General features: G+C 43.7%; 1 protein-coding gene across 1 annotated transcript in view; it reads right to left on the bottom strand.

The window, feature by feature from the left end:
- The window catches only part of LOC144822490 (laminin subunit beta-4-like), a 500,129-nt gene extending 478,224 nt beyond the window's left edge, over positions 1 to 21,905 (bottom strand). Inside the window, exon 1 of the mRNA XM_078680103.1 lies at positions 21,843 to 21,905. Coding sequence (XP_078536229.1) covers positions 21,843 to 21,876 — 34 coding nt within the window. The 5' untranslated portion in view covers positions 21,877 to 21,905. The remainder of the gene's footprint in view (positions 1 to 21,842) is intronic.
- Between the last annotated feature and the right edge of the window lie 5,197 nt (positions 21,906 to 27,102).

Raw genomic sequence — 27,102 nt, 5'->3', positions numbered from 1 at the left:
TACTGGCGTATGAAAACATGGTGATGAGAGATGTGATGAGCATTTGTACTACACGCTCCTATGTTAAACATAACATCACGCAAGGTGAGAGAACAGCTCTGGATAATTTGAGGAATAATAAACTATTGGTGATTAAACCCGCAGACAAGGGTGGAGCTATAGTCCTGCAAGATGTTCAAAACTACAAAGAAGAGATCTACTCACAACTTCGAGATGGGGTTAGCTATACGGTGAGTAACACCAACCCCACGAGGGAGATCAGGAGACAGATCCAAGACATCACAGGAAGAGGCAGAGATTTGGGCTTCCTCAGTTTAAAGGAATATGAGTATCTGAATGTTGCGCAGCCACGTATTCCAACAATTTACACACTACCAAAGATTCACAAAAACATGACAAATCCGCCGGGCCGCCCCATTGTCTCGGGATGCGGTTCTCTGTTGGAACCACTATGTAAATACATAGATACATTTTTGAAACCGCTAGCAGTTGGGACACCCACCTATGTCCGGGATACCATGCAAATCATCAATCAAGTAGACGACATCGCCTTCGACCAAGATAAACAACTATTGGTAACGCTTGATATAGTGTCACTATATACAAGCATCCCCCAAGATCCAGCACTGGAAGTAATGAGAAAGGCACTTGATAGAAGGATTCAACCAACGCAGGTACCAACGGACTTCATCATTGAGCTCTTGGGGGTGGCAATGAAAAAGAACTTTTTCGTTTTTCAGGATGAATTCTTCTTCCAGAGCAAGGGAGTAGCGATGGGGGCGGCCTTTGCTCCGGACCTAGCCATATTGTATATGGCGGAATTTGAACAGGACCACATCCTAACAACTAGAAACCCGCATGAAAGCAACATCTGGATGTGGAGACGGTATATCGACGATGTGCTGATGCTGTGGACTGGAAATGAGGTGGAACTGAATACATTCCTTATATGGCTGAATAGCCAATCTCAAGACATCCAATTCACTATGAACATGAGCAGGTCCTCGATTGACTTTCTTGACATCAGCATTAAGGCCACAAATGGCCACCTTCACACCACCCTCTTTCGGAAACCCGCGGAAAGAAACAGCCTTTTACGGTATTCAAGCCACCACACGAGAAGCCTACGCGACAATCTCCCGTTTGGACAATTCCTCCGAGTGAGGAGAAATTGCTCATTCAGAGAAGACTATTTCTTGGAGTCAGACATCCTGATCAAGAGACTGATGGAGAGAGGGTACCCGAGACGACTAGTGACAAGGGCTAGAAAGAGGGCATGGTTCAGCCCAAGGGAAGATCTGCTCAAACCCAAAGAACGCCCCACCGATCCAGATAGGATTATCTGTGTTACTACATTTTGCACAAAAAGTAACCTGATCAAGAAAGCAGTGAACAAACATTGGAATATGGTAGCGGATGTCATTGACCATAAACAACTGCCTATGCACGCATTCAAGAAAGCCAAGAATATAAGGGACAAAGTGGTCTGCTCCTATCTAGAAACTCCAGCCCCCCCTACCCTACAAAGTATCTGGAATCTTCCCCAGGTGGTGGGGCATTTCAAATGTACTAAATGTAAAGCTTGCCCACAGACATTGGAAACTAAGGTTTGGAACTATCGAAACCATACGGTGACCTTGAAATCTATGACAAATTGTAATACAAGTGACGTGATCTATGCCATTATATGTCCTTGCGACTTAGTATATATTGGCCAGACCAAACAACACGTCAAGAAACGTATTCTCCAGCACTGCAGTCGGATAAGGTGTCAAACACCAGGTTCCCCCCTGGTGGAACATTTTGTGTCAAAAGCTCACACTCCTGAATCCTTCAAATGGCTTGTTGTAGAGAAAATTGTGATCGGGCCGAGAGGGGGTGACCTAAACTCACTCATGAATATGAGGGAGTGTAAATGGATGTACACATTGGACACGGTGGACAATGGTCTGAATGAACTTGATGCGACCTATTCGCAATTAGCGGGACTGGCATCCGACCCCTAATGTCTGAGGGCACAGTATGCAGGAGACCTGAGATAATGTTACATTATGCTTATTATTGTCCAATTGTTTAGAATCCGACCCCGAATATCTGAGGTCAGAGTATACATGAGACCTGAGACAATTGTTTAATATGTCCATGAATATCTTACATTATGCAGTACGGAAGCAATGATAAACTGATAAAGTATTTGTAACGTTTTTTAAAATGTCCATGAATATCTTACATTGTGTAGTACGGAAGCAATGATAAACTGATAAAGTATTCATAAGGATTTAGGATACTCAAAGAACTATATAGGTATACGCTGTGACAACAAACAGAAATAATAACTGAGTTTAGGCCAAGGTATGTAAACTCTGTTTATGTTAAGAGGTTTATAAGGGCAATTGTATTGATGAACACAAGCACTGAATAATCATACCCAAACATGAAATATATGCTGTGAAGTATGACTATGCATGAACGTGGTAAAAGATTCCTGCATGACTCAGAAGTCTTCCTCCTACAAAACCTCTGCTACACATTGCGAGTAAAATATTGGCGTAATTATTATGAATGAATACCTCTCGGTGAAGGGGATTCGCACCAGTGATAACCTGGACGTTTGTTAAACACTAGTTACGTTTCTCGGGTTAATGATCAATTACCTAGACGGTTAAAGCTATCTACGTCAAGATGCGCCTCTACGACCCGCTTCTCCGTGTCTAAGAGTGTCTCAAGAAGCGCGCATGCGCGCTAAGTAGCCTCCCTAGACCCAAGCATCTAGCGGCGGCACCGCGAGGGACCTGTACACGCCCCCCTGACACGCCCCCTCACAAGCCCGGGATATGTTCTTGCCTCAGAGTGGACGCCGGCGGTCACTGTGGAGACGCATGCTGGCAGTACCACAGGTATGTGCGGATCGGAGGCTTGACTTTAGGGTTGGCCCAGTGCGTTGTCAGCGGCACGCACGGTTTTTCCTTTATTTATGGCAGCCGTGTATACTTAATTATGTGCCTTAAGCCATACATAGCGTGATCTCGCTCTGTATTGAGCAATCCTGTAATGTACATCGAGCATTACTGTACCATTGAAAGGACCGTTTTTGTTGTTGCACACAATGTTTATCTCAGAGAGATCTCTGATTATAACGTACCACCGCGGGTCAATACGGCTTAGTTCAGCCTTACTCGCTTTCCAAACACATGATTTATAGTCTCTTGATCCCGTCATTTTAATAGATGGTAGACCTATCGTTCTACTGCTGTGCAATGCCATTGTAAGTCTGGAATATGGTTAAAATAGAGATTCTCTCTATTTTTTACAGTTGGTGTAAGGAATTTCCACATTTGATTAATTCCTCCAGTGGATGTAGGACGTTTGCCACACCCACTTATGGAAATAACCAGGAGGCTTTCAAGTAAGTCCTTTACTATGGATGTTAATCTCTCCCATTTGAGGCGTATTTGATGCACTCTCTCCACTATAGTGTGTAGACACACGGTTACCTTTTGTACCCACAGATTCTTCTCACCCCGCGATCTGGGACTAATTAACTTAGGATTCCTGTTGATCGAAGAACATAGTAAGTTGCATCTTACCCTTTTCGGGCTACTGCATCCGGTCCTGTCCTACGTAATTTTTCCTAATTTAGCCCTGGTTTTCCCCACAGAATACACCAAAGGCGCAAGTCTCAACTGAAGTGGGACCTGATCCAACCGCCTATGTAAATATATGTAGGTACACCTTGCATTTGGGACATAGAGTGTTGCCCCCACTTTAATTTATTTTAATTTATTTTACTAAGTGAGATATATCTCTGTTTCCATAGGTGCTCACTGTCATTGATTTTATTGTCCTGATGAAGACCCTAGACTGAGGAACCACCCGCCCTTACCTTAGGGGTCGAAACGTCGACAACACCACCTTTATACATACACGCCGCAGCAAAGTTGGCCATATATGGCTCCCGTGTATAGTGTATATAGGGAACCCTGTTTGATCTTACATTGACTAGAAATGTTCTCGGAATGAGATAGAATTGTTTACAGGACACAATTCCTTTTCTTTGTCCCTTAATCTATTCCAACCACACCCTATCCTACTACAATCCCCCCCTTTTTCTTTGGCACTTACCGAGCACCATTTTGAGTGAAAATTTCAGAAACTGTATTGTATGAAATGAAATATAATACTTGTGAAAGTTTTGGATACTTATGCGTACAGCTGAATTAAATTCAGTCTCAAAGATACTTGATTCTTGTGTGTACCTTTATAATTGAATGATGAAAAGTCCGTCAAAATATGTGAAGTAACCGACCATTTTTTTGTAACTATATGCTAACCCAGGTCGGTGAGGATAAGGGTTTACCCCGTTATTACCTACCACTCTCATGAGCAGGTGCATACCTGCGAGGGTTTTTCTATTAATAATTCACTAATTAGGGTATACCATGAGTGACCGTGAAACCCTGTCATATACTGAAGAATATATCCAAAATCTTCTGGGAGGGGATACAGGGCAGGTTTTTCTCACCAACAAAACCACACTGCTGGATCAATCACTTAACGAAAAGATCGTTAAGTTGGAAAGACTCGAAAAGAAATTGGTCCGCACCAGACTCCACGGATATGCACTTACGCAGTACCTTCAAGCCAATATAACACCCACAGGACTTCAAGTCAGAAATGAACCTGCGATATTTGTAGATAATCCTAAATTCAAGGAAGGATTTAGTTTTGTGGCCAACACCTGCTCGCGCCACTGGATGGTGCTGGGCATTGACACAGCAAAAATACAGGTGGAGACTCTCATGAAAGAGATAGACGCGCTCAAGGCTGAGATCAAGAGTCATCCTGCATTTGCCAACGCAAGGGATACATTAGAGAAACTTGAAAAAACTTTGGATGACTTTGATATTGAGGCCCAATCCAAAAAACTTGATAAACTAAGCAAGGACATCGCTAACTACGACAAAAAGAAGACCTATCCATACCTGGCAGAAGACTACTACAACCAAGATACCCAGGGTAGATTTACGAACAGGGGAAGAGGTGGATACCGTGGCAGAAGAAAATTCACTAATTTTTCAGATTCCTCATATAGCTCAGGCAGCGACCCGGGCACGCCGGGACCGACCTCGTACGACAGCCACCAGGACCAGTGGTATCAACCACAACCAGAATGGCACCCTTTTTTAGGTGGGAACTCATGGCGACCGCCCCGAGGGAGAGGCAACTATTCGAACAGAGGCAGAGGACAGACTTGGCCAACTCGTGGGAGAGGTGGAAACACCCAACGTCAATGGGAGGGTGCACACCCCCAAGAGAACCCACAGAAACAGGTCCGTTTCCAACCAGAGGGCCATGGAGAAATCAACACGAGACGCAAGACGTACAGATGGTGAAACAATCCAGTCCAATTGTGAATCTCTCTCAATATGTGCTGACCCCGGAGGAATCCAGTGTGCTGAATAAGGGACTATCATTTGTGCCCACATCTCACCCTAATCAATTCAATATACGTTCAGAGCTGACGCGCTTCTTTCGCAAGATCAGACTAAAATATTTCTTTCTGCATTCGCCAATGTCGCCCACAACATCAGCTACCGGACTACGACCCCCCTCAACATTTACACCCAAAGTTCATCAGACACCGCACAGGATACTGGCGTATGAAAACATGGTGATGAGAGATGTGATGAGCATTTGTACTACACGCTCCTATGTTAAACATAACATCACGCAAGGTGAGAGAACAGCTCTGGATAATTTGAGGAATAATAAACTATTGGTGATTAAACCCGCAGACAAGGGTGGAGCTATAGTCCTGCAAGATGTTCAAAACTACAAAGAAGAGATCTACTCACAACTTCGAGATGGGGTTAGCTATACGGTGAGTAACACCAACCCCACGAGGGAGATCAGGAGACAGATCCAAGACATCACAGGAAGAGGCAGAGATTTGGGCTTCCTCAGTTTAAAGGAATATGAGTATCTGAATGTTGCGCAGCCACGTATTCCAACAATTTACACACTACCAAAGATTCACAAAAACATGACAAATCCGCCGGGCCGCCCCATTGTCTCGGGATGCGGTTCTCTGTTGGAACCACTATGTAAATACATAGATACATTTTTGAAACCGCTAGCAGTTGGGACACCCACCTATGTCCGGGATACCATGCAAATCATCAATCAAGTAGACGACATCGCCTTCGACCAAGATAAACAACTATTGGTAACGCTTGATATAGTGTCACTATATACAAGCATCCCCCAAGATCCAGCACTGGAAGTAATGAGAAAGGCACTTGATAGAAGGATTCAACCAACGCAGGTACCAACGGACTTCATCATTGAGCTCTTGGAGGTGGCAATGAAAAAGAACTTTTTCGTTTTTCAGGATGAATTCTTCTTCCAGAGCAAGGGAGTAGCGATGGGGGCGGCCTTTGCTCCGGACCTAGCCATATTGTATATGGCGGAATTTGAACAGGACCACATCCTAACAACTAGAAACCCGCATGAAAGCAACATCTGGATGTGGAGACGGTATATCGACGATGTGCTGATGCTGTGGACTGGAAATGAGGTGGAACTGAATACATTCCTTATATGGCTGAATAGCCAATCTCAAGACATCCAATTCACTATGAACATGAGCAGGACCTCGATTGACTTTCTTGACATCAGCATTAAGGCCACAAATGGCCACCTTCACACCACCCTCTTTCGGAAACCCGCGGAAAGAAACAGCCTTTTACGGTATTCAAGCCACCACACGAGAAGCCTACGCGACAATCTCCCGTTTGGACAATTCCTCCGAGTGAGGAGAAATTGCTCATTCAGAGAAGACTATTTCTTGGAGTCAGACATCCTGATCAAGAGACTGATGGAGAGAGGGTACCCGAGACGACTAGTGACAAGGGCTAGAAAGAGGGCATGGTTCAGCCCAAGGGAAGATCTGCTCAAACCCAAAGAACGCCCCACCGATCCAGATAGGATTATCTGTGTTACTACATTTTGCACAAAAAGTAACCTGATCAAGAAAGCAGTGAAAAAACATTGGAATATGGTAGCGGATGTCATTGACCATAAACAACTGCCTATGCACGCATTCAAGAAAGCCAAGAATATAAGGGACAAAGTGGTCTGCTCCTATCTAGAAACTCCAGCCCCCCCTACCCTACAAAGTATCTGGAATCTTCCCCAGGTGGTGGGGCATTTCAAATGTACTAAATGTAAAGCTTGCCCACAGACATTGGAAACTAAGGTTTGGAACTATCGAAACCATACGGTGACCTTGAAATCTATGACAAATTGTAATACAAGTGACGTGATCTATGCCATTATATGTCCTTGCGACTTAGTATATATTGGCCAGACCAAACAACACGTCAAGAAACGTATTCTCCAGCACTGCAGTCGGATAAGGTGTCAAACACCAGGTTCCCCCCTGGTGGAACATTTTGTGTCAAAAGCTCACACTCCTGAATCCTTCAAATGGCTTGTTGTAGAGAAAATTGTGATCGGGCCGAGAGGGGGTGACCTAAACTCACTCATGAATATGAGGGAGTGTAAATGGATGTACACATTGGACACGGTGGACAATGGTCTGAATGAACTTGATGCGACCTATTCGCAATTAGCGGGACTGGCATCCGACCCCTAATGTCTGAGGGCACAGTATGCAGGAGACCTGAGATAATGTTACATTATGCTTATTATTGTCCAATTGTTTAGAATCCGACCCCGAATATCTGAGGTCAGAGTATACATGAGACCTGAGACAATTGTTTAATATGTCCATGAATATCTTACATTATGCAGTACGGAAGCAATGATAAACTGATAAAGTATTTGTAACGTTTTTTAAAATGTCCATGAATATCTTACATTGTGTAGTACGGAAGCAATGATAAACCGATAAAGTATTCATAAGGATTTAGGATACTCAAAGAACTATATAGGTATACGCTGTGACAACAAACAGAAATAATAACTGAGTTTAGGCCAAGGTATGTAAACTCTGTTTATGTTAAGAGGTTTATAAGGGCAATTGTATTGATGAACACAAGCACTGAATAATCATACCCAAACATGAAATATATGCTGTGAAGTATGACTATGCATGAACGTGGTAAAAGATTCCTGCATGACTCAGAAGTCTTCCTCCTACAAAACCTCTGCTACACATTGCGAGTAAAATATTGGCGTAATTATTATGAATGAATACCTCTCGGTGAAGGGGATTCGCACCAGTGATAACCTGGACGTTTGTTAAACACTAGTTACGTTTCTCGGGTTAATGATCAATTACCTAGACGGTTAAAGCTATCTACGTCAAGATGCGCCTCTATGACCCGCTTCTCCGTGTCTAAGAGTGTCTCAAGAAGCGCGCATGCGCGCTAAGTAGCCTCCCTAGACCCAAGCATCTAGCGGCGGCACCGCGAGGGACCTGTACACGCCCCCCTGACACGCCCCCTCACAAGCCCGGGATATGTTCTTGCCTCAGAGTGGACGCCGGCGGTCACTGTGGAGACGCATGCTGGCAGTACCACAGGTATGTGCGGATCGGAGGCTTGACTTTAGGGTTGGCCCAGTGCGTTGTCAGCGGCACGCACGGTTTTTCCTTTATTTATGGCAGCCGTGTATACTTAATTATGTGCCTTAAGCCATACATAGCGTGATCTCGCTCTGTATTGAGCAATCCTGTAATGTACATCGAGCATTACTGTACCATTGAAAGGACCGTTTTTGTTGTTGCACACAATGTTTATCTCAGAAAGATCTCTGATTATAACGTACCACCGCGGGTCAATACGGCTTAGTTCAGCCTTACTCGCTTTCCAAACACATGATTTATAGTCTCTTGATCCCGTCATTTTAATAGATGGTAGACCTATCGTTCTACTGCTGTGCAATGCCATTGTAAGTCTGGAATATGGTTAAAATAGAGATTCTCTCTATTTTTTACAGTTGGTGTAAGGAATTTCCACATTTGATTAATTCCTCCAGTGGATGTAGGACGTTTGCCACACCCACTTATGGAAATAACCAGGAGGCTTTCAAGTAAGTCCTTTACTATGGATGTTAATCTCTCCCATTTGAGGCGTATTTGATGCACTCTCTCCACTATAGTGTGTAGACACACGGTTACCTTTTGTACCCACAGATTCTTCTCACCCCGCGATCTGGGACTAATTAACTTAGGATTCCTGTTGATCGAAGAACATAGTAAGTTGCATCTTACCCTTTTCGGGCTACTGCATCCGGTCCTGTCCTACGTAATTTTTCCTAATTTAGCCCTGGTTTTCCCCACAGAATACACCAAAGGCGCAAGTCTCAACTGAAGTGGGACCTGATCCAACCGCCTATGTAAATATATGTAGGTACACCTTGCATTTGGGACATAGAGTGTTGCCCCCACTTTAATTTATTTTAATTTATTTTACTAAGTGAGATATATCTCTGTTTCCATAGGTGCTCACTGTCATTGATTTTATTGTCCTGATGAAGACCCTAGACTGAGGAACCACCCGCCCTTACCTTAGGGGTCGAAACGTCGACAACACCACCTTTATACATACACGCCGCAGCAAAGTTGGCCATATATGGCTCCCGTGTATAGTGTATATAGGGAACCCTGTTTGATCTTACATTGACTAGAAATGTTCTCGGAATGAGATAGAATTGTTTACAGGACACAATTCCTTTTCTTTGTCCCTTAATCTATTCCAACCACACCCTATCCTACTACAATCCCCCCCTTTTTCTTTGGCACTTACCGAGCACCATTTTGAGTGAAAATTTCAGAAACTGTATTGTATGAAATGAAATATAATACTTGTGAAAGTTTTGGATACTTATGCGTACAGCTGAATTAAATTCAGTCTCAAAGATACTTGATTCTTGTGTGTACCTTTATAATTGAATGATGAAAAGTCCGTCAAAATATGTGAAGTAACCAACCATTTTTTTGTAACTAAATGGTGATTGCTTGGGCTGCATTTTAGTCATCACTTTTCATACGCTTTGTCACAATAGAGAGAGATCAACTTTATAGCTCTGCTCCAACAGGAAGTATCAAAGATAAGTTGAAGCATTCATTCATCATTTTTTTTGTTGAGTCATGTCAGATCAAGGCATTTCATTCAGTCACTAGAAAGTTTCCTAAAGAAAACTCGTAGAGCTCCATTCAAAGCTGTGCAAAAACCCACATTGGTAATTTTGCACCCAAAAGTATCAATACCATGTGTGTTGGTTATTCCTGAATGCAGACATTACATATCATTATGAGTGAAACTCTGGTTGTCCCCTGCTGAGAAATGATGAATTACCATGGGAAACTGGAAGAATACACCTGATTCCATTTTTTTCTTTGCTTTTCCATCTGGAGATTTCACCAGCATTTCAGCTAGAAAAATTGTTTCCAGTCAAATCGGGAATTACACTGAACTGCAATGGTCCATAATCTAAAAGCTAAATTTTTTTTAATGAAATCGTGAACATTTTGTAAGGGTTGTTGAAAATGTTTAAAATAAAAAAGGTAGCAATATCCAGAGCTATTGATGGGATTAGGTTGGAATATGACAACAGTGTGGTTCAATTAACAAACTATAACAAGCATGTGCAATGGAATAGGTCTCACATTTTTTAGAGTAAGAGCAAATGGTGGTGTAAATTGCAATGTCTTTTACCTATATGTTTTTGTCTGGACTGCAGTGGCGGTATGAACAGAGACACAGCTGCAGCACTGCTAGAGGACTTAGAATGAGGAATTGCCACTAGGACCAGAGAAGTAACTTCAGCACTGTTTAGAGGACGTAGAATGAGGAATTACTGATGAGACAAGAGAAGCAGCTAGCAGCACTGTCTAGAGAACTTAGAATGAGAAATTGCTACTGGGAACAGAGATAAATGCTGCAGCACTGCCTAGAGAACTTAACATTAGGAATTACTGACAGTACCAGAGAATCAGCTGCAGCCCTGCCTAGAGGACTAAGAATGGTGAATTACCACTGGGAACAGATACGCAGCTGCAGCACTGCCTAGAGAACTTAGAATGGAAGAATTACTGACAGAACCAAAGAATTAGCTGCAGCACTGTGTAGAGGACTTAGTGTTGTGTAGTTCCTAGGACCCCCCAGAACCTGCACGTTTTGGGTAACCTAAACTAAGGGCTTGGTATGCAAACAGACTCTGGACACCCCCACAGGATGTCAGCAGTTAGTCCAGCTGGCTCTACAGTGCCACAGACACCCCCTGTATTCTACAGTGGTGTGTGTAGATTCTGGCAACCACTGAATATGACAACCCTGATTCCTCAGGTATCGTGGAAAACAATACGGTATCTTTCGCTCAGTCACTTTTCTCACAATGCAGAGCATGACGATTGGAACGGTATCAATAATTATTTATTGGTCAAGTGTCAGTCTAGTGTGAAACATATTAGCTGCCACAATCAAAAGACAGGAGCAAAAAAATGTGATTGCTAGCACCACTATCGTAAATAGCAGGTACATTTCTACAATAGTGCTAATAAGATGAATAAAAGCAGATTATATAAAACAATAGGATTTGCATACTCATACGATGTGTAGCTTACTAAATGTACCTAGTCTAGATATGTTAGTGAGAAGCCTGTGTATGTAAATGTCTGGATGGATCCTCATGGAGCCAAGAAACCTCCGGGAAGGGCTAACCCCTCACCTGATGGTTCTGCATGAAGGACCCCATCTCTACATCGAGGATGGCACCCTGCAAGAGATGTCAGGTCTCTGCCTGTCAAAGGATCAGCCTGCAGAGTCTTGGTCCAGCCTGGAAGGAATTCTCCTCTCTGTCTGTAAGGGGGTGTGAGGGTCTTTTATACTAAAGTGGTCACTTCAGGGTTTATTCTAGAATCGATACATTTTGAAAACATTCACTAATCCCTTGCTAATCCTTTTCTAAACAAACATGATCATGCACAGCTGGCTATTGGCCATGGATGAAAAAAGTGGCGACTCTTATACAGAATAAATCTGCTGTGCCTGTGGACATGTTTATGTATGTCAGGTACAGGGATTAAGGTAGGGTACCGAGAGCCTGATGTCAGAGAGACATAACTAAGCTACTAGGTAAAAGGTCACCTGTGTAAAACTGTTATGTCATGTGGATGGGACAAATGTATGTAATTTGGTATGTACATGATGGGACTATCCTAAAAGACACAACATTAGAATGAGGAATTACAGATGAGACCAGAGAAGTAGCTAGCAGCACTGTCTAGAGGACAGAGGGCCCGATGTAGGTAGCCCTTTACCGGTCGGTAACGGGCCAAAATCGGTAAAATCGGCCGTTACCGACCGGTATTGAGAAAAAGAGATGTAGGAGTCAAAAATATACCGATTCGGTAAATATGAATCGTGAAAATACCGAATCTGTATTTACCGAATACATATATACTGAATCGGTATTTACCGATTCCTTATTTACCGAGTCCTTATTCACCGAATCGGTAAATAAGAAATCGGAAAAAAAGCCCATCGAGATGTAGGAAATGCCAAAAATACTGAATTCAATGAAAATCGGTATTTAAGAGTCGGTATTTACCATGGACTGAAAGCAGGTGGTAACCATGTGCAGCCTATAAAAATGGGCCCAAAATGCAACAGTGTTGCAAAAATGGCGGCACTCTATGTGATTGCGAGGAGGCGAAGGCTACAGGCTGCAGGTCTGAGGGTTTGGCAAAGGGAGGAGCAGGTATACAGGCAGAGGATCACACTGTTCCAATTGACTGAGCCTGAGATACTCCAGAGGTACAGGCTGCACCCCAGGACCATCATGGACCTCATAAGGGACCTCCATAAGGGACCTCCAGCCATACCTGGATCACCCAACACCCAGGGCCCACGCCATTCCACCCCATGTCCAGGTGCTGTGTAGCTTACACCTGCTGGCCTCTGGGAGCTACCAGGGTGTGATAGCTGCAGTAAATGTAAATTATTGTAAATGCCAGCATTTGTAAAGTGCACAGCTACCTCCAACGGAAGTGTCCCGGCGCTGTCCATATACCGCTATGGAACCCTTCCTGGCTTTTCCCTGTGAAATGCCCACTCCTGGGCACCCCCAAGGTGAAGCCAGGCATCCAGCGCTTTTGGGGCAGTTGTGGAGATTAAGCAAGCTATTGCCCAGAGTTGCAGAGTGGGACCCATGATTAGAATAGGCACTGAGGCGGGAATTATCAGGTTCGAGGAAATTGAGCCCAAGACCCGCCGTATTGAACCCTGGTCCCGGGCCAGCCCTCTGCATCAGGGTCTGCCGCTCTAACCATTGAGCCACACTTCTCCACTTCTCCTGCAGTAGGAGGTGTATCCCAGAGCTGTCTGTCCCGTTTCTTCAGGAAGTTCCTGGATGCCATGACGCAGAGAATGGGACATTACATCCGGTTCCCTGACACACCTACGGAACTAGCAAAAACAAAAACAAATTTCTATGGACTGGCACACTTCCCACATGTGATAGGCTGCATAGATGGCACCCACATTCCCCTATGCCCATCTGCAGCCACCGAACACATATACAGAAACCGTAAGTCTACGTACTCCATCAATGTGCAGGTGATATGCAATGCAGGCAACATCATCACCGACATAGTGGGCAAATTTCCTGGGAGCACGCACGACTCCTACATTTTCCAGAACAGCGGAATATACACACGGCTAGTTGCTGGAGATTTTGGAGATGGATATCTGCTAGGTAAATACGTGTAACACACCCTGTAATGAATGGCAGCTGAATGTGCAATGTGTTTGTAACTCATGTACCTCTCATTCCCTCCCAGGTGATAGTGCATATGCCCTGCGTTCCTTTGTGCTCACACCGTACCTCAACCCAACCAACAGAGCCGAAAGGCGATACAATGTTGCACACAGGTCTACTCGCAACGTAGTAGAGCGAACATTTGGACTCCTCAAGAGCAAGTTCCGCTGCCTCCACAAGAGTGGAGGTGCTCGACAGTACACCCCCATCCTGTGTTGCAAGATAATTGTGACCTGTGCCATTTTGCACAATCTTGCTACCAAGGAAGGCACAGAGGTGGAGTTGACACATCACGAGGACATTGAAGAGGACCAAGAACATGCAGAGCCCCAGGCAACAGGACCAGCAGCACTAGATGGTAGATTGAGACGGACAGAAATTACACGTCGATATTTCTAGGTAATGTATGACACAGAGACAGGTGTAGTGTTTGACGAGTGTAGTTTAATCTGCACTACATCATCATTGTCACACAGAAAAGGCTTCGTTACTCAAAGTCAATGTCTCCGCCTGCTCCTGCTCAGTTGCCGTCACTGTGCGCAGTTCAGTAAATCAGCACCATAGGTCAGTGCTTACGTCCACGCACCACATTACGCGATTGTTGTTCCTGGCTTTCAGATCCCCTGCTGGGGCCTGACTCTGCATGGCTGCGCCTGCCACTCCTGCGCACCTCTGGGACTGGTGTGCTAGAGCCACTCCTGCTTCTTGACCCCTCTGTCTCCTCCACACTGGTGTCACCAGCATTGCCAGTGTTGGTGTTGAGCATCTGCTCCATCGCAGACGTCACTCTCCCCATGCCCCGTGTCAAGTCTGTACAGCAGTGCACTACTGCATCCTGCATGGAAATAGAGCGTCTGCAGAGTAGTGAGGTACTAGTAGCAAATCGATTCATTGCCTTAGTTTGTTGGCGCATGTACTGTCGATCCCTGGCACGCTGCAGATGATCCCTGTCCAGCTTATCTGACAGAACTCCCATGTATGTGGAGATGTCTGTAATCCCCTTTGCAAATTGGTCCAGACTTGAGGCTATGTGGCCAATGCCCTTGTCCATGTTGGACATTTTACTGTTCATGCAGCGGACCTGCCTATGCATGGCTAACAGTGCTTTGGCTTGCTGCCGCTGGACCTTCACCATTGTGCCCTCCAGGCCACAGAAGACGCTCTCCCCTTCCTGCCCCTCCCCACCCTCACGTGCCCTCCTGCCAAGCACACTGGTGCGCGCAGCGCCTGCTGCTGTCGGTGGTCTTGCCCTGTCAGCCACAGGTACATTCTTGTGGGGGATGTCATCCTCATCCTCCGATTCAGAGGTTTGCAGGATCCTCTGAGGGGGCTCCTTATGCCTACTTGCCCCTCCCGGCATGGACACCCTGGACATTGCAATGGGTGTGTTTGTCAGTTCAGGCGATCCGAACAACAGAGGGGAAAGTGGGACAGGTGTTGTGGGTCGGTCTGGTGATGAGGCTGCCTGGGTGTTGTCATTGCCTCCTTCTACAGCGCTATGACCAGATTGTCTCTTCTCTTCCCCCCCTCTCTTAGGTGCAGCTGCCCTCTCCTCCCTTGGTGGTGCTGAACTGCGTGAATAAAATTGACATAGGGTCAATGTTGTTGTTCACCTGTGTGTAGTTCCTAAATAAATAGTCTACACATTTTTGCCCAGTGCACATTGTGTGTTTGGTGATGTGTGTGGCATGCCTTGTAGAGTCATGTGGTGGATGCTTTGCATCTATGTATTCATGACTACGTCTACCATGATGCATTGCTAACACCGAGTATGAGTTGTTATGCAGTATGATGGGTCTACACAGTGGGGTACGGGGTCAGGTTGATGGGTGTGGATAAGGGTACATGCCTCTTACCTTGTTTTTTTGTAGCTTTTGCTGTGCTGTCCATGTCTCCTATCCCATGGATGCATTCTGGCTCCATGGTGGTTTCCACTAGCTCCTCAATTGCTGTCAGCTTAGGGGCTTTGCTCCTGCCACCTCCAGTCTCCCCAGCATCCTTTTTCTGGGCCGCAATCTTCTTTTTTGTCACGATGCGCAGGTCATACCACCGCTTTTTTATGTCCTCAATCTCCCGGTGGGTCACACCTATGGCATTCACTTTGTCCTGTATGGCAATCCAAATGTTCCTCTTCACACTCTCTGCAACATGCAGAGAGTGCCTCCCGAAAATTTGGCTGTACTGGCTGACAATTTCCTCAACAGCCACCTGTAGTTCCTCAGGGCTGAACTTGATTTTCCTTTTTCTCTCCCCACCATCCTTTTGGCCTTCAGTTGACTCCATCCTGTTGCACTGCTTGCCTGTGGATGCTCTGCTCACGTCTGCAGAAATGTTTGTTCTGTTGGCTTTGCACCTGCATGGGTGTGGCCACTCCCAGGTACTGGGGTGGAGTGCTTCAATCTGATTGGTTGGATTATCAGGGCCTTGGTTGTGGGGTGTGGAGGGGGTCCCTGATTGGTTGGCAGGCTCACATGGCTGTTTTCAAACTCACGACTCGGTAAATACCGATTCCGTAATTACCGAATCGGTATATTCCGATTCGGATTTATCCGATTCGGTAAATCCCATTCATTCCTATGGGCTAGGAGGCCCATAGGAATGCTTGGGTTTCACCGACTCGGAATTTACCGACTCGGAATTTTCTGAATCGGTAATTACCGAATTGGGTTACCGAGTCATTCCGATTCTGTAACTTTTACCGATTTTTTACCTACATTCCATTTACCGATTCTGTAATACCGATTCGGTATGAGTCGGTATTTATGAATCGGTAAATGGAATTTACCTACATCTGGCCCAGAGAATGAGGAATTACCACTGGGAACAGGGAAGAAGCTAGTAGCACTGTCAAGAGGACTTAGAATGAGGAATTACTGACGGGACCAGAGAAGCAGCTAGTAGCACTGTCTAGAGGAGTTAGAATGTTAACTCTAATTCTACTAACACACAGAGACCTAGCACAGTGTGCATACCATTCGCCATGCTGCTTCTGTTAAAGCGTGTAGGCAGCACCACTGCTCTCTCTGTATGTGGATATAACACTCCTTAGCACATACCAGTAAAATTATACTGAACACTGACGCCACCACACCAGAAACCCATTGTACGTTGGAAATATCACCACATAGAAAGTAGGTATTCCCAACTGGCACGACAAAAGGTGCATATATGCTATACTGGGTGACTTATATTTTATTCTTTGTTTGCCTTACAGAATAATTCTTACGCAAGAAATAGGTATTTACACAGTGTGACTAAGACTTGCTCTTAGACTCTGAATCTATACACCTTTAAATCACCATTATCACATGACTTTCAGTGCACGTTCAACACTTTATTAGCTTGATCGTTAGCTTTGATATTCGTCTGTGTCACAATTCATGCCCACAACGTTATGATCTTAGATTCTGCACCCCGGGTAATTCAGTTGGCACCAATATTTTTAAACACACTGACTTGGCCGCTCCATCTATATTTGGGTCATAGACCTACTGCGCTCACGCAGAGGTAACGTCTGTGTTATTTTGTTTACTTTCTTCTTGGATGTTCCTTATAACTTTCCCACCATGTGCATGAGATACACGGTGATCATGTTTGGTCGCGAAACCAATGAGGTTTTGGGCTATTGTTATCAATGGGAGTGTTTCCCAATATACATATTGGTTTTTGTGTGTTTTTACAAACACACAGCCTTAAGAAAGTCGCGGGACGACCTCCCGGTTGCGACAAAACACTTGTTGGATGTAGAGAACAATTTGTGAAGATTTGCACACATTAAAGTGAACGACAAAGAAGAAAGAAGAACAATTTCTTGTCTATTATTTATGTTTGTACTTACTAATCGCATTACGTACCTGTGTTACTTTGAAAATTGATATATGTGTGCTGAGGAGTGTTATATGTTCTTGAGGGCTGAGGCCTGTCCTGGGGAGTTTGGTGGTTCTCCTCACCTTTTAGCACCGTCAAATAATTGGTTCTTTCACAATATTTAGTGTGATTATTCTTTGTGGTGCTGTTATACCTAAAACTCAATACCATTGTCTGGATTTACCTCGCTGGATGTGGAGGTGGCAATGGGTGGTGTGGCCACAGCTCCAGATCTGGGATGCACAGCCCAAGAAGGAATGATTCAGGGGGTGCATATTCATTTGAAGAAAGGGTTTTTTAGGAGCAGAGTAGCACCTCTATGTGATAATCTGGTCTGGACCCCTGGTCTGACAGCTGGAGGAGTGGGAGGGTAAGATTTTAAGTACAGACCAGTCAGTAGAAAGATGCATGTGTGGCCTGGACGAACACCCACCCCTCTCCCTAGAGGTCGGTAATGGGTGAACCATGTCCCCGGATGCCAGCACACAGCCACTCATCAGCCCCCACCATTCCAGGCCTTGGCTGGAAGCTGAGCAAAGAACAGAATCTCTGTAAACTCCTGGACAATGTGTCAATGTCCTGCCAGTTCAGGAGAAAACAAACTGTGTGCAGAGAAGGACACTATTTATAGACCGATGGAAGAAATACAACTTCTGCTTCTGGGGCATAAAAGATTAAATGGCAGCAGAGTGTGAGATCCTTAATGAACTATTGTTATAACACCATCCTGGCATATCCTATTTGTGAGTATCATAAGGTTTCACAGGTCGACACATGATTATTACTGTTGATTAGTACTGACAGAAATACCTGGCCGTTTCCTTGTGATGCGTATATTAATTGGCCAGGACAAATTGGTAAAATAAGCTACTGCCAGTCAAAGTGCTGGGGTACTGCAAGTGCAGCCCTGTCCTGCAGAATCAGAGTAATGTGTGGAACACAGAAGGGACCAAAGCACAGCTCCTCAACACTGTTCACATATCATAATGCATATGTACATTTATGAAAGTGAACACTGATAAAAGCCAACCCTTTGCCTATCCACAATATTTGCAAACTCTGGGCCCAAGTGTTGTAACCTATTTCTATTATTTTGTAAAATGTACTTATCCCTCTGGATTTCGTTTCCACTACAAAAATGCAGTGATCAAGTATTGTGTTCATGACAGTGATCACAGTGGATATCAAATCACTACTGTACTCTGTGTAGCGGTGAATATTATGTTATGTGGTCAGATTTAGGCTGTTACAATGTTTGGCGGACATTGATGTGCACATTGAAGCAAACATATGCTTAGTTTAAAACTGTGTTTGTGGCCACAAAGCACTCCAGTAGTTTGGTCTGTATGCATTGTTATGGTTTCTGGGTCGCTACGAGCAGTATTTGAATCAGTGACAGTGGTCAGTAATATTCAGAGTGGATGGATACCAGTGCAGCACTAAGGGTTAGGCTGTGGTCAGTCATCGCACTCCACTGCTGCTGCCCAAGCCTGGTGTTCAGTGCAAGGTCAGTGTTGATGCAGACAATGTGCAATGTTGCTGCCCGGGTCCCTGCTCTCGTAGTTTCCCTCAAGTTCTCCACACACTGCTGTCCTACTGCCCGCTCTCTTAGATGAGAAATCCCACACCAAGCTAATGTTTTGAAAGTGGCAAAACTCCACAGGGAGCAGGACATTGCACAGTGTCACCAAGCCAGGGCACCATAGCCCTGAACTCCGTGCAGCTCAGCCCCTGCAAAGTCCTGTTGTATTATAGGTTGCTACATCCCTAGTAGCCTGCCACTGCCCTGGTACCAGCATAACAAAACCGGAAGCTGTCACATCCCCCAGCATCAGCAGCTCTGCGGAGCGTACAGCCAAGCAGCCAGCCGAGCAGCCATGTCCCCTTTTAGACATGGTCGATTGCGTCACAAGGTTCCGCGTCCCGATCGCTTGCTTCTAGCTAATCACATTCCTAAGTGTCATTATTATATTTATGAATGTCTATATGTAAACAATTATTGTAGGGGGATTCATTTATTTTATGATGACAGCATATGCGCACCAATGCATTAACACGAGCAGGAAACAAATGATACAAGACTCCAACAAGCCCAATTCTCCTTAAAAGGAACTCCAAAGCCAAAGAATTATCCTACCAAAAAAAAAGCCCAACTAATGGTGGACATCGAAAAGTGCAAAAAAGCTAAAACAAAATACAGTCAATGGAGCAGGAGGTACGACGCGAGAGGCAACACTAACACAACTGTGGCATTAAGAGGAGGTGTGAGGGAGACATGCTATATTTTCATTTAAGCAGCTAGGGCAGTGAAGCTGAACACGGGCAAACAGAACAGAGCAGGAAACCAAGAAAATAATATTCTCCCAAAGGATAGATTAAGAACAATAATGAAATGAGGCAGTACTTAGTCCCTGCTCCGTGGGAGGAATGGAGAGAGAAAAGGAGGACAAAGAGCCAGAACTGACCACTAGCAAGCAAGGATTTTTAAAGGACACTAAACAAACAAATCAAAAGCAGGGAGATGGCTTTAATCAGCAAGAGAAGTATACTAAAGTTTACTGGAGGCTGTACGCTTACGCTCGACCTAAAAACTTCATATCAAACAGCTAGAGCAGGAGAAAAGGTTCAGGAATATAACCTCAACAAAACACAATCCTGTTTAATGTTAAAGTTACAATGCAAAATATTTGGTATGCTTTTTCTCTGATTTCTATACAATGCTTATACCTGCACCATGTGGAGAAGGACAGTGGCCATAAATGTCCCGCTACCCATTGGTGCACCACAACATGAAGCAGCATAGTTGAATTATGCTTTTCTGAGCAAAAACATTACATAATCCCTCACAACCGCTTGAATCTGGTCTGCTGAGAACTTAAATGGCTGATAAATATATGCTCCACAGTACACTTCTATGGAACCATCACTTTTCTAAACTATTGCTGACATCAGCACTCAGCACAAATCGTGTTTCAGCCATAATACAATTCTCTTTAAGGACTCTGCCTCCTTTTAATGATGTTCTCTGTACAGCAAAACATATAGTCAAATCCACAGATTATGTTAAAGTAATACACTTCATCTATTTCATTTACAGGTCCTCAAAAATAACTTTAAGCATTGTTTCAATAATTTTCCGCAAAATCTTCTTTTGTTAGGTTAAGTAGAAGGATTACTCTCAGAAACCTGCATTCAATTTTTAATCAATGGATTGCTTAACTTTGTTAGAATGCAACTGTAGCTCACATAATACCTGTTCCCTACATTTATGTAAGCATACATTTTAAAATTGGATGCATTTAAACAACAGTCAACAGAATTAATACATCAAAATAATGGTTGCCTGACTTTTAGATTCTTAGGCCATATGAATTCCTAATTTCACGTCAAAGCAATTCAATAAGCCAGTACACCATTAATAAACTGATGGAAGTTCACCAAAGATCCAGATCCCAACAATCTGGATTCCCACAAGCAGCAATGCTGCAAATACCTATTATGAACTTTTAATTTTCTTGTGAGATAATGCACACACTATTAGTTTGCTAGCAAGTGCCTGAAGGATGCCATTGTCACGAAAAATGTTGTCAATTTAATAAACCTCTTTCCAAACCTTTACTGTTTGCTTACTCTCTCTTGGATATGCTTAAAAAAATGACTATACTCATCTCTAATTTAAGAATTAATACTTTTACTATAAAATTTCAAAGTACACAAATGGCTGATAGTGAGTATTGGTTGGCATCATTTTTGTAGGCATATTGGCAAAAATGGTGTGAAATTCATGTTATATGTACACACTGGTAGAGCAAAACAGTAGCTCAGTAAAAAATAAAATCACAACTGTTACATTTTGTCCTCCAAGCATCTCTAGGTGGTGTCTTGTGTGACTTTTGAATTCAAGTTATGCCCTCGTATTAAATTTTCATTTGAGCTACAAGTTAAGGCAATTTCATGACATCCATGTAATATTGCATCATTTTCTTGAACATTACATATATTTTTGAAAAAACTATGTTTGAAGCACCAACTAGTGAACTGTGCCAAAGGGCTCAATATGCCAAAATGTATCTGGAGCTAGTAATAGTAGCTGGGAGCTGACCAGAAAAGTTGTGTATGATTCTAGATGTGATTCTTGATAGGCCTTGCGCTTGCACATTGAGAACAGAATGAAGAGACATACGCACCGAGTAAGCAAGTGAGAAATAGATGCAGTCTCATCGTCTTGAGGAAGACCTTGAAATGGAAAGTGATCTGAAGAAGACAAAGAAGAAATTAAGACATAGAAGTATATAAATTACAGTCACAGCCAAAATACCTTTCTACATTAAACATTTGTAAATTTAGAACTGGGAAGTCTTTTCTGTGTTGCACAGAGGATTTGTTTGGCCTGGTGGCTCGTCGCTTTTAGCTCTTTATCCAGCATGGAGACCGCCAACATTTCCTGATGTCTGATGTCTAGGTTCTTGATAAGAATCAAGGTATTTATCAAGGTATTTTATACGACTAGGGAATTTGACTTCTTATATTATATTTTTAATATCGCTAATGTATTAACAATGCTTAACAGCAATGTACGATTGATGGTTATAATCACGTTATAATGCAAGCGAGACAGCAATCCTTATATAAAACCCTGTCTAATTTCAGTATTATATTTGAGTTGTGACATGTCTAGTCACTAGTAATAAAGAAATTACATAGCAGCTCAACTGTAATGAACTATTACAGTTGAGTTATGATACCTCAATGCCTGCTGAAGAGCCAGCAGCAGAGGTGAAAAGCAAGTCATGGCGGCCGGTCCCACTTCCCGTGACGATGGCGGACAGACTTAAGCCCATCCGCCATCGTAATAACCCCCTATGCTACTGTTACTACATATTCCCTTGCTGAAGAGACTTTGCCATGCTAGCATGCGAAGTAAGAGTACCTTTGAGACATAAGCTTGTAGTTATATGAAGAGAGTTCCATTGAAAGGGATCTGGATTTAAAAAAAAGGTCTTATAGGAGTGGCATCTAGGATTTGTTTGTCATGGTGGTGTTATGTAGTGCAATTTCTTTTACCCTTTTTTCCACTTCGAAACACTTTACAAAATGCCGCACACATAGAAAGAGGAAAAAACAAGGAGGAATGAAAATATTTCTGTTTGTTACACCTTACCTGTGGAAGCATAAGAGTTTGAAGCATTTCCAGGTTTACAAGCCCTTGTAAATCTGGAAATGCATCAAGACCTTGGGAGCCTCCGTTGAACAGAGTAAGGCTGTGCAGTGATTTGCGCTGTGTTGCATTACTCCATATTTGTGAATCTGCTGAAACCGCGCAATGTGGCTCTGCGTGGCTTCATATATATGACTGAGAGGTTCATGTCATGCATGTACCACATTGCATAGGGCGCTCATGAAACAAAGCCCTCATAAATATGCCCCTCCATACTTTGGCTACACAAGACGACAACACACAAAAATATGTAAAGAAGACTATCACACACCTAGTCATCTGTCTTCCTTGTGTGAGACCCAGAGGACTTTATTTATTAAAGTTCCTACTTTCACTCACACAATACAATGCAGTTTTGCACTACACATGCTGGCCTTTACAATGGTAAGTAAAGAGACATTATATTGAACGTTGCCCTTTTTGATATCTGATATTTTGCCAGTACACCAGCATATGGCCATTTCATTGTACCGCAGTGAGATCAGTATGGACAGGAAGAGATCAAGCTTTTCTGGTTCCTTTCTTCATCAGCGACTAATCAGCCAATGGCAAAGTGTTAATTCAGCATTGATTTTTTTCACCACACCTCTGAAGTTGGGTGCATTTCTACTCCCTCTGTTCTGGCAACTTATGCAAATGTTTGCTCATGGCATGATCTTTTCCAATCAATTCTCACACATTTGCTCTCACATATTTTTGAACTCTTCCATAAATTAAGGTGGAACCTTCATTGTTAATTAACATATTGTGTGAGGATGGTCTCAAGGAATTTATTCCATTTATCCATTGCTAGACTGAAACATTAACAGCTGTTCGACATCACTCTATGATGCGTATTTGAGACTGTCAGATTTATAATGCAGAAAATTTATACCTGGGCTTAGGGATTGTTTCACCATTTATGACCCCCTATATGGACTATAGCATCATAATACCGGTTGTGACCGAGTTGGTGAGTGCCATCTGTTGTGACCCTCTAAGTAGTAGTACAAATACTGTATATGGATCAATTTAGTATTGAAGCAACTAAAAAAAGTGTTTATTATTCTGTTTATGAAAAACACTTTTCATTCTTCTCTTTATTAAATTAATCATTAATTTTGTTTTCATATCTGACTGTTTATCTTTGATTTATTTACTGTATAAAAAAAACGTTTGTGCTATAATTTAATTAATTATTGATTTGGTTGCTGATAATTTGAAAGATTTAATCATGTCCAAAAATTCCTTTAGGAGTTTCCATGTTGATGATTTACCGGCAATGACTAGACCATAAAAGCTATATTCACTGAAAAAAGGATTTAGCTGTCAGCCATAGCCAGCCATCTGTCAGATGTTTAGAATAAAATCATAGCTCTGCTATTTCTGGTTTGTGGCAAGCTACCAGAATAATTCAACAACTATTGTTTAATATTTATTCAAAATCCAATCCAGTGGTAAAGTAAAATGTTAATAAATATTTAGAAACAGTGACTTTTAAAAAGTTAGTCTTTGTCTAAACCTCCAATAGGCTAATTTGCATTAGCCTCCTAGCAAATGGCTCTAACGGTGCTTCCCTTTAATAAATTGTGGAAAGTGTTCCCACATCAGAAACATTGGCTTAGGCCTCTTGATAAGAAGACCTGGGTGTGAGGAATGTGACACATATTAGCTCAAGAAGGGCATCTGCAGAGGGTTCAGGAATTTCTTTAACTTGAAATGGACCAAGGTAAGGTGAACCAATTCATAATTACGTGTAAAGGGAGACCTGGGGAAGAGAAGCCTTTTGTTACCTGTGCTCTCTTTAGCTAGTTTTGCACATCCCAGTGGGAGCTTGTCCAAAAACCAATTTGGCATAGCTGAGGAGGGTGGGACTTCTCATTTCCCTCAACAGACCACTCGCTGGCAAACAAACCAACTCCTAGCATGGGGAGGCTGTGACATGTTGGCTTTTAGAATAGTACACTGCAGAATAGTTTGGAGTAAGGCTAACACGATTTGATGCAAAAGTAGGAAGAGGATTGCCTTATACGTTTTTTCCTAATTGTTCAGGGAGTGTACATAGAGTCACCCCAACCAACTTGCTAGTACATTCTTCAATAGTGGTGCCTCTCCATTAGCTCCACAGAACACTCTTTGGACTTGCAGAAGTACAGAAGAAGACTGGCCTCCCTGTTTGAGAGATTTTGGAGACCTGAAAGCTGGACCTGCTCATGCTTGTACCCTGGACTGAGAAGTGGACTCCAAGGGTCAACTGGCAGACCTTATGTGTGGCTACAGGGACACAACAAGTTTCAACAGGCCTTTTTCCTGAAGGGCCCAGTTGACCAGTAGCAACTGGACTGGGAATGAACCCTGCTGGTGGCCTCTGCTGGAGTGAGCCCCAGCCCCTATGTGCTGTCCCTGGGACCTGGGAGCCTTAGAAATGACCTGGAGGAGCTGCTACAGAAATGCTGGAATGTTGGGAAATGAAACATTTTTGGACCTCTGGAGTATCAGAGGGACCACGTGGCAGCAGCAGCCGATTTTAGGAGGACGTCATCAGCTATAACTCCAGACTTGCCCCACTGCAGCATTTTGATCTCCATAGAAAAGGCTTTTGGCCTGATTTGGACTGTGGTGGAGACATACCATCGCAACGGCGACGGAGTACCCACTCCACCAAAGCAAAGTTCACCTGATTTAGAGCTGTGTGGATCTCTATTATATGACGACTGTGCAGACTACTGTGCCTCTGCTGCCTACTAACACCTCTGATTGCCCGACAAAGTAAGCACCATCAGAGGTTTGGCCATGTCTGCGCCCATCTTATTCAGGGTGGGTAAACACATAGACAGTTGTCACTGTCCATCACCACCAGGTAAAACTTGACAGCAAAGAGCAGTGAAAACTGCGAAACAACCGCCACGCCATGTGGTATATCTTCCATGACGAGGGAGTTCCTTTTTTGTTTTCACATGTTTTTCATTATGAAAAGAAATGTTTTGTTTTGCACTGATGTGATGGTGGTTCCTGTCAATGCAAGGGAATTTCCGCTGGGCTGGCAAGCATCTCTAAAATCAGTAGGCACAGTACCAACTGCCTAGCTGCCGGCTCCTAATCAGCATTCCTAGCTGAACTGCAATAATTAACACCTGCCTTCTTCAGGGATCCATACTCGACTCTCTAAAAGCTGGTCAAGTCCTCCCCATTTTAAAAAGAACTTTGCTGGATCCTGCCTCACCTGACAACTTTAACCCCTATTTCTAACATCCCACTCTTAGCTAAAGTTCTGGAGAAATGTGTGCAACAGCAGCTGAGCCAACACGTCACCAACTTCCACCTACTAGATGATTTCCAATCCGGTTTCAGGTCTGGGCACAGCATGGAAACCACCTTTCTCCATATTGTGGATAATGCCCTCCAAACCCTTGACCAAGGCAAAATCTGTCTCCTAATCCTCCCATGTCTGTCCTCGGCCTTCGACACGGTCAACCATGAGAAACTACTCGAACGCCTCAAACTCAGGATGGGAATGGATGGCTCTGTTCTTGAATGGTTTAGGTCCTTCCTCCACAACCGATCACACAGGTTGCTAATTAACCGGACTTTTCTGATCCCTTCCCGGACACAGTTGGAGTCCCCCAAGGATCAACCTTGTCCCCCACCCTCTTCAACCTTCAACCTTTACCTAGAACCGCTTGCCGAAGTACTACACACCCCGAATATCTCATACCACATGTACGCTGACGGCACCCAGATCTAACATCAAGATCTCCTCTTTCCAAAAAAGAGAAATTGACTATTCAATGGCTCTCCGCCAATCACCTCAAACTCAACACAAAGAAGTCGGAATTTCTTCTAATTTCGCCACCCAAAACCAACCCTGAGACTCAGGTATGGATTAAGGCCATCACAGCCTTAAACTGCCCTCCGACCATCGTGGACTCGGCCAAATCCCTGGGAATAACCTTGGACTGTAACTTGAACATGCAGGACCACATCAACTCCATTGCCACATCAGCCAGATTCCACCTGAGCTATCTAAGGAAACTGAAACCCTTCCTTGATACTCCAGACCTAAAAATGGCAGTCCAAGCACTAGTCATCTCTAGACTGGAATATGGCTGCTCTACCCTCTCGGGTTTACCCAAGATCTCCCTGGCACCTTTAAAAGCCTGCCTCAATGCAGCCGCCAGGCTACTAACAGTCTCTAGGAAGTTCAATCACATTTCACCACATCTGAAAGCTCTGAACTGGCTTCCTCTACA

Source organism: Lissotriton helveticus, chromosome 1_1 (genome assembly GCF_964261635.1).
Source record: "Lissotriton helveticus chromosome 1_1, aLisHel1.1, whole genome shotgun sequence".
In the NCBI taxonomy this organism is placed as follows: Eukaryota; Metazoa; Chordata; class Amphibia; order Caudata; family Salamandridae; genus Lissotriton; species Lissotriton helveticus.
Note: the sequence above shows the minus strand (reverse complement) of the source record. Positions and strands in the feature narration are given on the sequence as shown.